Genomic DNA, 16,460 nt, shown 5'->3' with positions numbered 1-16,460 from the left:
TCTGTAAGAAACCGGAGATAAAATTTGTCACAGTAGGTGTACATTTCATTTTCACATTACTTGAAGATCCCTCCCTAAAATCACTTAAAGGCAGGAATTCTGGAGCAAAACAAAACAACCCCAAATTATACAGATTGGAGCTTTGGCCTCTACTCTTTCAAAACCCATGGGCTGACACCACCAGGAATTCCCACCCTATTCTTTTTGTATATATATAGTGTTTTATGTTTTTCAAAAGATTTTACTTATTTGAGAGAGAGAGAGAGAGAGAGCACAAGTGGGTGAGGGGCCGAGGAGAAGGGAGAGGGACAAGCAGACTCTGAGCTAAGCCCAATATGGGGCTCGATCTCACGACCCTGAGATCATGACCTGAACCGAAAGAGTCAAGATTCGATGCTTAACCAACTGAGCCACCCAGGCGTCCCTCCCACCCTACTCTTGAGTAAGTTTAGGATAAGAGAACAACTAAGAAGTCAGGGTCCTTTTGTTGGCTAAAATGCAAAAGGAAGTTACTCAAATAAGAGGGATGGAGTATCAGCAGAAGGTGGGAGGGGAAGGGACAAAAGTAGGGAAGGAATGTGTTTCATTTCACAGAGAACCAACAGTTCCAGCCAAGGAGATGCCCAACTGGGTGTTTCACCTGAGATCCCCTTGCTAGGTTTGTCTCTCCTAACAGCCCCCATGGGTGCCAGTGTGAGCCAGGCTGGAGCTGAGGACCTGCACAGAAGCCCCCCGTGTGCTGACCTGAAGCTACCTTTAGCTCATTATACTAACATCACTTCCTATGGACAGAGTGTTCTGCCACTTCTTAGAACGTACAAGGTACGCACTAGCATGCTGACCTGCTAGGCATGCGCAACTGAACCAAAAGTACCGATGGCAGCTCCCTGCCTCAGCCCCTAACACACTGAATAAAAGCTTCCTGTACTAACCCCATGGGGAGACAGTGCTTAGAGAACTATCTCCCTGTCTCCTAACTTGTACCAAGTAATAAAAAGTCCTTAGCTTTCAGTATTTTCCCTGGTTTGTGTTCAATTTGGTGTACCCCAAGTGGTGACCCCCTTGAGTTCGGTTATACTTTCTTCCCATTCTATTCCCTTCCTATTATCTAAAAGCGAGGGAGGGGCATCTTATAATAAAGAAACATGCAAGGTCTACCTTCAAAAAACGCCCAGGTCTCTTTCTTTTTCTCAACGGATGAATCTTCAGAAGCTTTGAGGGAAATCACTGTAAGACAAAAAAAGAAATGGCATAGCATGAAGTACAGTAGTTTATGGACCCGGCTCACACTGTGATCCAAAATAATGCCATATGGTGTGGCACTTACATTTATAAAGCAATTTTCCCATTTGCAAAACCACATTTAATTATCACAACTCACACATGAGGGAGAGGTACAATGCCCGACACGTAACACTTGAGGCACCAGTGGGGGGGAACGTAGGTTGTCTTTGTTTAAAAGCTAATAAATGGCACAGCTGGGACTCAGTACAGTAGAAGTCCCACTTGCCCCACATCCTTGCCAACTAAAGAGTTCCCCAGTGGGAATTCCAAAAACCAAAACATTTATTTGACCATTTTAGTGGATATCTTTCTAAGGAGGGTGCACTTGCCAGACACCCCTAGAGAGAGGAGGCTGAAGTCATCTAACGGCTCAGGGTCTGGGCTTTGAGCACCACTCCATGCCAGACACACACACAGCAGGAAGCATCTGATTTTGAGATTATTTTGTCCACTTTTAGTCGGTAGCTGATTACTGAACTTATTGTGCCTGCTCTCAACAGTCAGAGAAACAGAACTGAGCTACACAGTGTAAAAGCTTGAACGTTACACGGAAGAGGTTGGAACCATGGAAAGGTTCCGTGCAGTAGGTGTACATTTCAGTATACCTGATTAAGCTGACCAAAAAAAGCAAAATGTCAAGGAATGAGATTACTGTCCTATAGAACTTCCAGCATGAAGGAAATGGCCACTTGTGGCTACTTGAGAATGTGGAATGTGGCTAGTCCACATGGGCCTGAGGAATTGAATTTTTAATTTTATTTTAATTTAAATGTATATAGTCACCTGTGGTCTGTGGCTACCACACTGGAGAGTTCTAGAGAAGATAATCTAGGACCCGAAAGAAAGACAAAGGAGGTTGGAATGGAGATTGAATCAGTGTGAGAAGTAAGGCATATGGCAGAGATCGTCCGAAACTTTAACTCTATTTACTGTCCCTCCCAAAAACTTTTGTATTATATTGACATGAATTTCAATCTGAATTTTCCATCTTTTTACTCCTCTAGGCCTTATATTTCTTATTGATCCATCTTGCAGATCGCCAGTCTTCCCATCTGATAAACCCACCTATTAATCCTTTTTTATATTTAATTAATTTATTCATGTTTATATATCCCAGCTTCCAGATGAATTTCTCCAGCTTGTCACCTGATTTTGAAACCATATTAATCATATTATTTTAATGCATGTGCCTGATAACTTTCATATCTGCATCACTCATTGACCTGTTTCTCTTATCTATCTTTGCTTTTGATCCTGTCCCTGGCTATGTCTTAACACTTTTTTTTTAACTGAATGCCAGACATTGTATATAGAAAACCTTAGAGATGCTAGGCAAAATTTTATTTTCCGGGGTACCTGTCAGGGTCAGTGGGTAGAGTGTGCAACTCTTCACCTCAGGGTTGTGAGTTCGAGCCCCACGTTGGGTGTAGAGATTAGTTGAAAATAAGATCTTAAACATTTTTTACTTAAAAATAAAATCTTAAACTTTTTTTTTTTTTTTTTAATTTTCCTGGTAACAAGTTAAAGTAGAGGGATGAACATCTAATCCAATCAAGATTTTAACTGCCTAGAGTCTGGGTTTCAGTTTTATATGGTCTGGACTATCTAAGGTTTGCCCTGACTTCAGGGATCCTCAGTGAGAAGCCTAGAGTATTTAAACATGGCCCTTCCAGTTGTTAAAATTGCCAAAAGTTCTGCTTGCCTCCTAAGCATCCCAATTGATACTTTCTGCATAGCTTCTCTTAACTAGTGCTGCTTAGGTATGGTTGAATTTCTTAAAGAGTTAAGTGTCTCCAACAATTGGGGTCACTAACTTCTCTATGCTCTATCTAGATAGTCCTTCAGAGAAAAATTAGGATAGCTAAAATATATATAATTATGTAATACAAATGTATATATGATATATAAATATGTAATTATTACAGTTGAAACGCAGATTTTTTTTTTCCAATTTCTAGTTTTTCTCAGAAGGAAGGCTTTGGTCTGCTATAAGCTGCTTAAGCCACTACTGAAGAACTCTCCCATTAGAACCTAAATTCCTTAAAATATTTCTTCTACCTCTATATCCCCATCACTTGGCAGACTGCTTAGCAACTGGTAAACGCCTAGTAAATAAATAGATAATCCATTTCTTTCTGAGTGCCCCACAAAGTAGGCAGTCTGGCCCTCCAGGAATGAACTCTTGGTCTTGCATGGAATATTCGATAAGCCACACCATTTGCCCATCATCAGTCCTGCTTAATTTCCCCACCCACAGCTGACTGCCGGAGCAATCAATCAGATCCTTCCTTCAAGAATTTAAACTAAGAAACACAGTATATATGGTTGTTGTGGGCCCTGGGGCTGAAAGAGCCTGTGGACTTCCAGGCAGCAGCCATGTTGGAAAAACAGGCAAGTGGAATGGAGCAGGCGCAGAACCCCCAAGGGGAACCTGGAAGTGAGAGGATTCATGGAGCTGAGGACTTGATCTTGCTGGAGCTCTAGGCTCCAAGAGGGCTGATGTAATGTGGCTGCTATCCTTGCATTCTATGAGCTCCATATCCTTAAACTATCCCTACCTTTCTTCTGAATTAGCTTGAAAGGTCTTTCACAGCTTCAACTAATTGAGCCTAGGCTAGGATAACCATAAAGAGACCCAATGAAGACAATACAGAAAGGAAAAATAGATTATCTCCAAGGACCTGAGTTTTCAAGAGATCGAGCATGCCCATCATCATCCAGAGCCTTACCACTCCAAATGTGGCCCACAGCCCAGCAGTTCAGTGTCACCTGGAGGCCTGTCAGAAGTACAGAATCACAGGGCCCCCAAGCCAGACCTACTGGATCAGAACCTGCTTTTAAACCAGATACCCTGGATCAATCATATGAACTTAGAAGTTTGAGATGCACTAATACACACCAGGTTTAAAAAACAAGTTGCCATTTACTGGTTGGGTAACCTTGGGCAAGGTGCTTGATTTCCCAGTTCCTTAGTTTCACAAATAGGGGTGATAAGTGCCTACTCTTATGGGACGTGTGAGAGTCAAATGGGTTAATGTATGTGAAATGCTTAGAAAAGTGCCTGAGACCAAATAAGCCATTTTTATCCGCAACGATGTTAGCTCCATAAGAAGAGATTTTTGTCTATTTTCTTCACTGCTCTAATTCCCGCACCTAATTCCAGCATGGTCCTTTGCTGTCAGCCCTTTGTTTCACTATGTGACTCCTCAGTCATCCAAATGGTCCACAAGAAAGGTTTCCTTGTCCTTGTCCGCTAAATGTCTACAGCTCAAAAGGGCTGCTATCACCCTAGCAAAGGCAGGTGCCTTCGAATAACTTTTTCTTCATTTTTCATTTTTTCTTTTCTGAAATTGTGGGCCCTTGATGTAGTCACTAACAATGGCTTTGCCTTATCTGGGATACAAGATAACAAGGTCTCCCTAACCAACTTAATGGAGACATGCATTGAAAGAGCCAACAAACTGGGATCCTAAGTTAACAGGGCTCTAAGCAACAAATTAATGGATGTTCCTCATTTCCCCCCAGCACATCTACTTTATGGGAAAATGCAGCAACTCTGTTTGCATATGATTAGCAACACCAGTCATAACTTTATCTGTTCCATGGACTCTTCCAGAGCTTCAGAAATTTTTCCAAGGTTTTGCCATAACTATCTTGTTTCGGCTGCTAATTCCCTGCTATCTCAAAGTGAATTTGATACATCGTCAAGCCCTGTGTCTGAGTCCACACACTGTAAGGAAACACAGTGTGGGACACGGCCAGGTGGATAGAGGGCTTTGTAGTGGACAAGCAGTGAGTTGGCCGACTTGATTAGTGCAACTCCTTCACAGCCTGGCTGCACAGGGCAGACATAAATTTATAGCAGCCAACCTGGAGACACTGAGTGATGAGGCCACAGCAGGGTAGATATGGAGGAGGATGAAATGCTTCAAGGAAACATTCTGTTTCACCAAGGAAAGAGTGGCAAATTTTCCAACCGCAGATTATTCATGTTGATAAAGACTTTCAGAAATAAAATGCAAGTTTCTTGATCATAGAGCATTTATAATGGTTTCCAATGAATTTAGCCATCAGAAGATTGCAGCCTTTTAAATGAGATTCCATATACCTATCACTTTCAACTGCATTTGCCTCACCTGGTGATCCGGCTGGACTCTCAGACAACGAGGAGGAAGGCAATAAGCAGCCTTTCATACCCAAAGAGCTGGCTTTTCCTAAGCATCAGCTCAGGGGAGCTCAAAATCCTTACCTTCTAATAGCTACCTATGACTGGGGGGGTTCCCACCATAATCCCTCAAAGATTAGGAATTCACGTGCAGGCAGCCTTTTAACTAATGGGTTGTCTTGTAGGGTCATGCAGGGGGGATGGGGGCTCGTCCTCTGTGCTGGGTTTCCAAGATTGGGAGGAAGAAGAGCTTCCCTTCGGTCCCTTCTCAGAAGGGAGCGTGTTACTTGAGTATCCCTGTCTGACCCTCCCTCCTCTCCCACATCCACTCACCCTCCTACTCCCCCAGGCAAGGGGGTTGGGGAGGAGTCCCTGACCCAGGGGAGCTTCTGACACACTGCCCCTCTCTGGGTGAGAGGAATGTGGTGGAGCCCCTGTTCAAGGTAGCCTCTGTCTTGTATACGCTGAGACTGGGCTCTCAGCAAATAGCTGATGAGGGGATGGGCAGTGTGCACCCCCTTGGGGAGGTCTCATTACCCCAGCTGCTGGGAGTGATGCCAACCCTGCCTGGGAGCTCCCGCCTGTGGCCACTCATGTGCACTCTCCTCTTCCATCTTCCCTGCAAAGACCACCTCCACCCATGAGGTGTGGGGCCCTGGACCGCCATGCTGGGTGGGCCTGGGGGAGGGTCCCGAGGAGGGTAGTGCAACTGATCAGGAAAGCAAAAAGAAGTCCAATTAGGCCTCATCACCAAACCACTTTTCTTAGTACAGCTTCATCTGGAATAAAGTGGGCATTTTTATCTCTGTCTGACTCCTAGGCCCATTTATTGATCGGTTTGCACTCACAGTAGAGAAAACAAGAGCACTCAAAGCTAAGTCATCAGCTTACCTACTGACTGCTTTGTAATTTCTTGGGACCCTGGTGCCCAGTGGGCAGAACCTGTGTGACCTTCCGGTGAAGGTGGGGGCCCAGATGACGGAGCTGCAGGCTGTCTGGGGGCCTCTACCCAAGACAGCAGAATCAGATGAATCTCAAAAGGGGCAAGTTTCGAGATCCACCCTGTCTTGGCCCCTCGGGGAAGAACTGGTTCAAAGTGGCTGCAGGATCCCAAACGGTCTGGAAGAATGCAGCCCAGAGGCACCCAGACAAACTGATCCTATCAACCTCGTGTCTGGAAAAAGCAGGTTGGAAAGAAAGAATCTTGGTCAAGCCCCCTGGGATGAGATCCGTGGGGAAACCATCACTCAAAGAGGTGTGAAAACGGAGAGGTTTGATTCCTAACTTGGACAGAATGTCCTGCCAACTCCCTCGGGGAGAGCGTGTCTCACAGGCGGTGGCAGACTGTGTCCCGGGAGTTTACCTGACACCGGGACAATGCCCTCCAGGCTGAGGGGCCTACCATTCCCCTCCTGGTCTCCTTTTCACAGATCATACTGACACCCTTCTCTGGACCTGCGCTGACACCATCATCCATAGAACAGGTGGCTGACGATTTTTAGGGGCCTTGGAAAGGTTCCCTTTCTTCCAAAACTCTTTCTCATCTGCTCCCCTGTGTACCCAGTTTCTTTAACAAAAGATCCTACAATTAAAGGAGTTTAAATTGCAACCATCGGTTACATCCAAAGGAAGGTGCACAGCACATTTCTGATATGGAAAGCCTTCTGAAATGCAGATATTGATGGAGAGAGGTGTAGAGGGGGCCCCAGCAGAGCCAGAGGCCTGAGGAGGCCGCAGGGACATGGGAAAGGCCAGCCTGAGTTCAGGAGACATACCTTTGCCTTTCTATTCCCACTGCTCGACAGGCTGGGCTAAAGTATTCTCCCAGATTACACAGATTTTAATCATAGAGGGTGTGACCTTTATTTAGTGCCCAAAGACCAAGATTTCTAAAACTTTGGTGTGTAGTGGAACTCACTGGGACTCTTGCTAAAATGAACTTCCCCAGGTATCACCCCTGAGCTTCTGAAGAGAAATCTGGGGAGGGCATGGGAATGCGCATGATTGGGGAGCACATCATTCAGGAAAGCCTGAGGCTCGGGGTCTCAGGACTCCACTCAGAGAAGCCTCGCCTCACACACTCTGAGTAGAGAGGTGAGCACGAGTCCAAGGAGATATGGGAGAGGAGATTCAAGTCATGAGGAACCAGACCCTGGGCCTCAATCACTCGTCCAGTCCAGGGCAGGGCCCAGGGCTTGAAACTCAAACAATGCCTCTTTCCGTTTCATCCAGGGAAAAGAAAAGAAACAGCAAAACCTAAGGAGTAAGCAATAGCATAGCATGAGTGTTGTTTACAAAAATCTCCAAACAGGCCCCTTTAAATAGCATGTCTTAGGACAAAAGAACACAGTTTTCAAGGAAGTTACTTTCTAAAAAGTAGACCATCTATAACGATCGATGTGTCTCTCCAAGCCGCTGACTCCAACTTACAAACTGGAGAGAATTTGAGTGAGAGACACTGTCCTCCAATGATGACCTGGTATTTCATGCCCTTTCTCCCTGCACAACGTGTTGCCTTAGAAAGCATCACTGTGCCTCACTCCTTCATCTTGTTCATTATCCACCACCCCCAGCTGACGGGAAGGTGACAGCTGGGACTGCACCTGTCTTCTTCACTTCCCAGAATCCTTCTTGGCCCATTGTAACTCACGGTTACTTTGAAAGAACAAATGAATGGAATGAGCATGAGCATTGGTACTGGTGGGTCAAGACCTCCCAAAAGAACTTGGTCCTGGGATGATGACACTGTTACATTCTGGAAGGCTGGGAAGAGAGGCCAGGGAGAGACCTGTCTACCCAGCCACCTCCCTTCATCTGGAAGCCCTGCTTCCAAAGCAATGGGAATACACCAGTATGCTGGGCCATCAAGCCTAACTTCTCTGCAAAGTTCTGGCCTGGGAGTTAATGTACTCTGGGTCTGCTGTGATTAATCCTATGGCCTCTGAGTTCTTAGTTCGTTACAGGATGGAGGTAGGAAGTCCCAGGATCTTAAGCAGAAGACAATTCTTAAGTTCACTGGAGTTGAAAGGAGAGGGGCAGCCATTGAAAGCCCTGGTCCCTGGCATGTAGATCTCGCTGATTTGCACCCAGGGGCTGTAGGAATCCAGATGGCAGACACTGCCCTGTCTCAGTTTCCTCAGGCAGCATCTTGCACAGATCAATAGGAGGGAAAAATCGAAGGAGACCAGAAGAGGTTGGTGATATGGAGTACGCACAAGGAAAGATCCTTAAAGAAAATAAAGAGGAGTCAACATTTTGCTGCAAATTCAAAAATGAATATACTTAGTTCACCGTCCCTTCTTATTCAATGATGGGACAGTTTCCCAAGGAAAAAAACTTAAAAATGTAGCTGTGTCGCCACTATTTATAACTGGATCAGCGTTCTCAGGGAAGGCAACGGCAGCCCCAGGGACACACAGAGACTTTCTCTGTCTCTGACCCTCAGAAGTTCACCCTATTGCTTCACTTCCTCCTTGTGTCTCCAAGATTCGGGCCAAAGGCAGTCTCTCCTGGGGCTCAGACAAAGCCATCCATGTGAATAAGACCTCCCAGTGACCTACAGGGAGCAGCTGATGAGAAACGGAAAAGTTCCAGTTGTGTCTATTTCAAGCCACTCTTTTCTTTTGCATCCACTGTTAAGACAAATTCTAAAACACAAAGGAAAGCAAAAGAGCACACAAACAAACAAAAAACCCGGATTAAATAGACTTCCCATTATAAGACAGTTGGAAAAAAAAGTTGCCTTGCGAGATGGAATCTGCTACAGAATACAAAGGCCATGTGTATGCCCCCAAAAAGCCATTAGGAAATGCTGAAATGTAGGGCTTGGGAACTGACCCTCTCCAGATACAATGCCAGGCCAGGTCTATATACCTGCTCACTACCACCTTCCACTCCTTGTTGCCATTAATTAAAATGGCATTTTACCAAAGAGCCTGGGTCACTCATTCATTCTTTCTTAAAAAAAAAAAAAAAAAATCATCACTGAGCCCTTCTCCGTACCATGCCCTGTGTCAGGTATGAGGATACATTTCAGAAGAATCTGGCAGGTCCCTGGAGTCGAGGTCCCTGGCCAGGTCCACCATGCCAACCTTGGCTCTCACCACTGCCCCCCTCTGGCCCTCACCACCCACAAACATGCAGCCAGCTTCATCAAGTCATCTGCAAATTCCTCTTCTCTCCCTCGTCTATCCTTTGCTCGGCCTGTTTTGTCTCTTGACCTGGCATGGCCCCAGAGCTGCCCTAGCCCCCCTCACCCTGTGGCCCAGTGGAATCCCGCAGCCTCCAGGTGACCTCCTCATTTCCCCCGAGAATGTATCTTTGTCTCTCTTTTACTCCCAAGCCAGCGTCACCCTCTTCTATGGCCCGTTCACACTCCCTTTTTATTAGCTATCTCCATAGTACCTATCAGATCTATGCTCATATCTACATGTCCCCTCCTCCAGATTGAGAGGCTGGGGCCCGGAGAGGGTGGGGATCAGACCTCCCCACCCGTCCCTCTCTTTAAGGTAGGCACAGTGATAACAGGCTCATAAACCGGGGCTTAATACATGTTTGTTCAGTTTGATTTCAGTCTCTTAAACTCTTCCAAGACCATGGCAGTTGGAGTGAGGGTAGGCACACTGAAGAATTGTTTCAAGTGTAGTTTAAATTACACTCCTGTCGTCAATTTGTTCCCTTTGAGGATCTGGACCTGTTGATACTTTCAACATCATGATGTGTGCTTGCTTAATTAAGCAGTAGCACTAAATGTTTAGTAAATCTCACTCCTAATTATCTGCTCCGTGTCTCCAGAGAAAAGGGAATTATTTAATTTCTTCCCCTGAAACTTGAAATATGGGTTCCCTGTGGTAGTACTTTCAGATCCAATTATTAAATTCCCTCTAACATTTTGGGGTTAAGTAGTCAAATAAGAAATTATAATTTCATCTTTGCCCCCAAATACTTTTAGAGTAACAGAGTTTTCTGTTTGCTTTGTTCACTCCCCACATTTAAAGCTTATTTATATAATCTTAAGTCAGATAGCCATTTGGCTTATTAAAATATGTTATTTGGGGTCAGACTGAGATACTGATTAAATTGCAGGAGATAGCCTTTGCAAACTGCTTCTATTATTAGCATTTTCACTGTTAATGAAGACGTCTCCATCTGAAAGTATGCAGATTCATTCTGGCTCAGAGTATCAGTCTGCCTGAGTCTGTGGGTGGCAGGACTGGGCTGAAAAGCCATCAAGGATAACTTTTTATGAGGTCTGGGGAATTAAAGCTGCCATCCCTTAAGACCTCACCGAGCAGCTTCATGTCCCCACTGGGTAGTATCCCAAACCTCTGCTTATACTCTTTCATTTCCATTGATTTCCTTGCTGTGCTAACTGCAATCTTTCCAAATCACAGTGCTGGGTACAGGGCACTCAAGGACTCCACCTCCCGGCTATCCCTGGGGTCGGGCAAGACCTTACCCTGCTCTTCATCTCATCGTGTCTCACCTGCTGTGAGGCCCACATCTGCATCTCACCTGCTCATGATGAATGAGCAAGAAGATATTACCGAAAGATGGCTGTCATTGGAGCAGAAGACACAAGGCTCACGGGGCCCCTGGGGATCGAGGTGGCTGCAGCTGGTCCCCACCTAGAGCACTGTGCTTCTCTGGATTTCCCACAGACTTACCTTCTGGGGATCCGGGCAAAGACATGCTGTACTTTCTCCCTCCGGTGCTGCCCTTCTACTAAGAACATTCCGCTTTTTCCAGACGGCCAACGGGCTGGCCTGGAGGTGCCTGAATCAACACCAACCCAAACTAGCTCCTTCCGTTGCCCCAAATGTTGCCTCCATCTCTACCCCTGCCTTTTGGCATTCTCACCACCCGCCCCCCCCCCCCATGGTTTCAGCTGCCTGACTCAGAAATCAGTTCGCGTTAGCCGGATCAGACAGGAGCTTCAACTCCACAGGCCTGTGTACCTACCAGATATCTTACTCTCAATCTGAAATGTCCCCTGTGGACTGGCTGTGGGCACCACCCTGCTCATACTACTGAGTTGGACCTCCGGGTGCCATCCCCAAGCTCTCTCTCTTGCCCACACCCAATCGATTACTAAAGACTTCTCATCTGACCTCTCCATGTCCCTCCATTCCTCCTGCCAAATGTCATCTTCCATCATTCCAAGCCTGGGCAACTACAAAAGGCTGCCTCCTCATCCTCTAGTCTGGTCCCCCAAATCCATGCCCTGAACAGCCAACACAGGGACCTGTCAGAAGACTTTAATACTTCCTGGGGTTTTCCAAGGGCTAAAGCAGAGATCCTCAAAACTGCCTGATGATCAAATCACCTAGACTTCATGTTAAATATTCAAATTCCACCCCAGGCGTAACAGACTGGAATCCCCTGGGCAGATGCTTGGGAATCTTGGGAATGTTAACAGTGGCCCCGGTGGTTCTTATCATTAGGCGAGAATGAGAAGAACAGCCTACAAAATCAAGTATAAATTCCTTAATATTCAGTACAAGCTCCTCCACCTTCAGCCCTGCCTGCCTCCCCCAGTAATCCACGGCTGCCTGCCCCAGCTCAGGCTCCAGCCCCAGCTCAGACTCCCACCCACAGTGATGGGACACCCACACACTGAAATGCCACCTCCTCCCATTTCCAGCCCTGCAGAAAGGGCACTGCCTTCTCCCTCATCCTCAGGGGCTCTCCCGTGCGTTGAATGAATACCCCGCGCACACCGTGATCACTGCACGTACACTACCCTGTAACCTCCTATCTGTTTGTGTAATAGCCACCCCTATAGACAGATCTACCCGTATGTGTCCCCATGTTTCCAGCAGAGCAGGTACTCAATAAAATGCCCACTGAGTGAAGGGATAAATGAGTCCACCCAGCGCTGCTGAACACTGTAGTCAACGTGTTGTTTCCCCAGGCAATGTGTTCACCGAGCCCAGCGAAGCCTCCTCCGCTGAACTGATCGCAACTCTGGAGGCTGCCACTCGTTTCCTCAACACGCTCGCCCCTCTTCTCTAGTTTGAGTCGATCCTTCTGGAAATGAGGTTCCCAAAACGGACTGCTGCAGTCCCCATCAGTCTCACCAGCACAGCACACAGGGCACAACCGCCTGCCTTCGCGGGGACACGGGGCCAACTCGTACGTGGACGGAAATCACGGCGGCTGCTGGCGCTGCCGAATCCGATGGCAGGCGCGCGTCTAATTCACTGCCACTGTCACCAGGGTCCCTTCACAGAGACAGCCTCTCAGCCTCTCGTGGACGATCCAACGGTGCCTGAGCTGCGCTGTCCCCACATGCATTGCTCTGCCATTTTCCAAATTGAATCTCATTCTGTTATTTCCTGCCTGTATTTCTTACCTCTCTGGATTCGTTTTTATTATGTTTTTACTCCTCGCCGACATGAAAAACATTTCCCAATTTTGTATTTTCTGTAAAGTTCCATTAGGGTGCTGTGTGCTCCTTTTTCAGTGTCATTGATTAAACAACTGAATGAAATCAAACCTAACATTGGCCCTCCCCGTTTCCACTGAACCCCTCTCCAGAGGGTTCCAGCGCCATGTGTCACTTAGGACTTTCTGATCTATTTTCTCTGCAGGCAGGGCTTCTTGCTCCGTTCAATGCTCACAGAGCACGAACAATTGGAGAATCTGCATAACATTCTTTACCTTTCCTTCTGCCTCCATGTAATAAAAATAATACCGTCAGGTTCATCTGACAGGACAACTTCTCCAAAATAAGTCGATCGTGACTCCACTGTCCTCTAGAGGGTCACATATTTTCAGCTCCCATTATTTATCATTTCATTTTGTGCCACACGGCACCCACAATCCTACAGGCAGGAGCCCTCCGTCCCACAGTCTCACACAGACATGATTTGCAGATAAGCCCCGATTTATCAATTCGCGATTCTTCAAAATCTCCACTTCTCCATCACGTTTTACGGACATGCACAGCTAAAACATAAAACGGCAAAACAAAAGCTGTGCTTTGCCTCAAATTAATACAACTTATATTTTTTAGCCAAACACTTCTAGAGATGTTTCCAGGGGAGAAAAGCCATGACAAATCCGTATGTTAGTGCAGATTTTTTTCCCCAATAACTTGCTATTTTTTTTCACCACATATACATGCTCAAGGACTCACCCCAAATTGGGAGAAACTCAAAAACAGATAGAGGAAAGTAAAGCAAATATCACCGCAGATATTGGGATGAGCTGGTTATTTGGTTTGGTCTTGGGTTTTTTGTTATTTTTTTATTATTATTTTGTATGAGATTTATAAAGCATTTTATAAGCACATGGATAACGAGCTGGACTTTGTAAGGAGCCACCATCTTAGAGATGCACCAGGGATGAGACTGATCCTGAGGCGCCTGCCTAGAAAAGCATACGATGGGATGAAGTTGCTCTAGGCCCTGATCTCCTTACAATTTCAGTGTTTCAAAATGGAAGCTCTTTGACTAGCCACCTGTTTGTACGTTTCTTCCCTGAGGCACAGTCTTATATAGACAGGAACTTGCAGAAAACCTCAGCCCCCTCTGATAATCTATTTCTCTAGCCCACCTCCAAGGTGCTGCATTGAATCAGGAAGCCAGAAGCTACAATCTTGAAACAAGCTCCAGATTGCAATTTACAACCAGTTTGCTCCTACAAAGACCAGAGCAGACCAGTCAGAGCCACAAAGGCCCTCAGCAGCCCTGACCTTTTGACTTTTTCCCTCATTATAATGCTAAAAATCATGCCCGGGGTGGAGACTTAACATGCAAATAAAATGTTCTGTCAACTGTAGCTACGCACCCAACTCCCTGTATTTCCCTACCTTTACCTGGGATATATATACATGACGTCACTCCTTTCCTGCCTCAGCCCCTTCAAACACTTGCCCGGGGCCCTTGTTTGGGGAGCAGCCTGGTATCCCTCTTACTAAGGCTGTCTCCCTCATGCTCAGGCATGAGCTTGCAGTAACCGCTATCCACCTCATCCTTGGCCTTGTGTGTATTTCTTACCTGGGAGGGTCAGAGAACCCTGAGGTCATTAACACCTTGGCTAAAAAAAAAAAAAAAAAAAATAGTAGGAAAGTAGGTTTTAAAACTTTAGGCTATCTCTGACAAGTTTCTAGAATGGATTTTTTATTATTATTAAGACTTTAATTTTTTTAGAGAAGTTTTAGGTTCAGAGCAAAATTGAGGGGAGGGTACAGAGATCTCCCAAACCTCCAGCTCCTATACATGGCCTCCCCCACTGTCAACAACCCCCACCAGGGGGGTACATTTGTTACAATAGATGAAACTACAATGACACATCATAACCACCCACAGTTCATCATTTACCTTAGGGTTCACTCTTGGTATGGTATGTTCTATGGGTTTGGACAAATTAATAATGACATGTATCCACCATTATAGAATCATACAGAATGTTTTCTTTGCTGTAAAAATCCTCTGTGCTGCACCTATTCATCCCTCTCTCCCTGCAACCCCTGGCAATCACTGATCTTTTTACTGTCTCCATAGTTTTGCCTTTTCCAGAATGTCCTAAGGTTGGAATCATACAGTTTGTACCTTCTCAGATTGGCTTCATTTGCTGTGCAATAAGCATTTAAGTTTCCCCCATGTTTTCATGGCTTGATAGCTCATTTCTTTAGAATGGATTTTGTAAAGAGTTTTAAGAAATTTAAAAAGGAAAAGGTAAATTACTAAGAGACATTGCCAGGTCAATCCCAATTGCTTTTCTGATAGGTTTACTGGTGGGGATCATGAAAAAGTCATGGGTATCTCAAAGCTGGTTTTTCAGTAGAGAACTGACAGTCCCTAGCTGTGGCCATGTGGGCTAGATGGAAAAATATGGTTAAGATAAAAGCCCAAATGGTAAAATTAAAATTCCCAGCACTGTCAACAAATAGAGTACAGGTAGATGACTCACTACCCCTGAAGTCCTGGCCAATGCAATAAGGTCAGCAAAAACAATGACATATCAATTTGCAGACATTCTTGAGAAGCAACTGAAAAAGTATGTATTAAAAAAAAAAAAGGTAAGTCACTATGTTGCCAAATACAAGTCAACAACCTTTCTGTACATCAGCAATAACCAATTTAAAAGATGTGTGTGTGTGTATGCATGTAGGGAGAAGGGATAAAATCTACTTACAAGTGTTACAATACCTAGAAATAAACATAATAAAAAATATTCAAGGCTCATGTTAAGATATCTTTTACTGAAAGATTAAAAAAAATAATCACCCTGCACGCATGAAGGAACATAGCAATTCCATGGACAGGAACATTTAAAATCATAAAAACATTGGGCACCTGGGTGGCTAAATAGGTTCAGCATCTGACTCTTGATTTCAGCTCAGGTTATGATCTCAGGGTCTTAGGATCAAGCCCCACACTGGGCTCCACACTGGGAGTGGAGCCTGATTAATTTTCTCTCTCTCCCTCCCTCTCTAAAAAAAAAAAAAAAGAAAGAAAGAAAAAGAAAAAAATCATAAAGACATAAGATGTATATACCCACGCCAAAGTAATTTATAAAGTCAATTAAATCCCAATAAAATCAAACCCCAACATAATTTCTACAAAACTATGTAAGATCAGCTGAGGAAAAAACTATACGAGACCAGGCAAGACATTTATTTAAAAAATAATGAGACTTGCCTTATTCTCTAATAATTAAAATAGTGCTTTATTGGTGAGTATGGAGTTTGCATTTAAATGTAGGAATTTTGCTTATGACATTGTAGCATTTCAAAACAGGGAAATTTTATCTATTCAATAGATAAAGTAGGGACAATAGGATAGCCATTTGGAAACAAAGAGTTATTTATTCCACACCTTATACAAAAATGGATTCCAAAGAGATAAAGGAGTAAAACGTTTTTTTAATCCTTTAAAAATATTAAAGAAAAATACAGAAAATACTTTTATAAGCTTGGGTGGGAAATACCTTTCTAGATAATATATGAAACCAAGGTACCATGTGCAATTTATTGAATAAATTACATCTCAATTAAAAAAAA

General features: G+C 44.8%; 1 protein-coding gene across 2 annotated transcripts in view; it reads right to left on the bottom strand.

The window, feature by feature from the left end:
* The window catches only part of VSTM4 (V-set and transmembrane domain containing 4), an 80,663-nt gene that overhangs the window by 50,093 nt on the left and 14,110 nt on the right, over positions 1 to 16,460 (bottom strand). For both annotated transcript variants that reach the window (XM_081823931.1, XM_081823932.1), the window contains exon 3: positions 1,159 to 1,227. In XM_081823931.1, coding sequence (XP_081680057.1) covers positions 1,159 to 1,227 — 69 coding nt within the window. The remainder of the gene's footprint in view (positions 1 to 1,158; positions 1,228 to 16,460) is intronic.

This window comes from Leptonychotes weddellii, chromosome 6 (assembly GCF_054177405.1).
Source record: "Leptonychotes weddellii isolate Sample4059 chromosome 6, ASM5417740v2, whole genome shotgun sequence".
NCBI lineage: Eukaryota > Metazoa > Chordata > Mammalia > Carnivora > Phocidae > Leptonychotes > Leptonychotes weddellii.
Note: the sequence above shows the minus strand (reverse complement) of the source record. Positions and strands in the feature narration are given on the sequence as shown.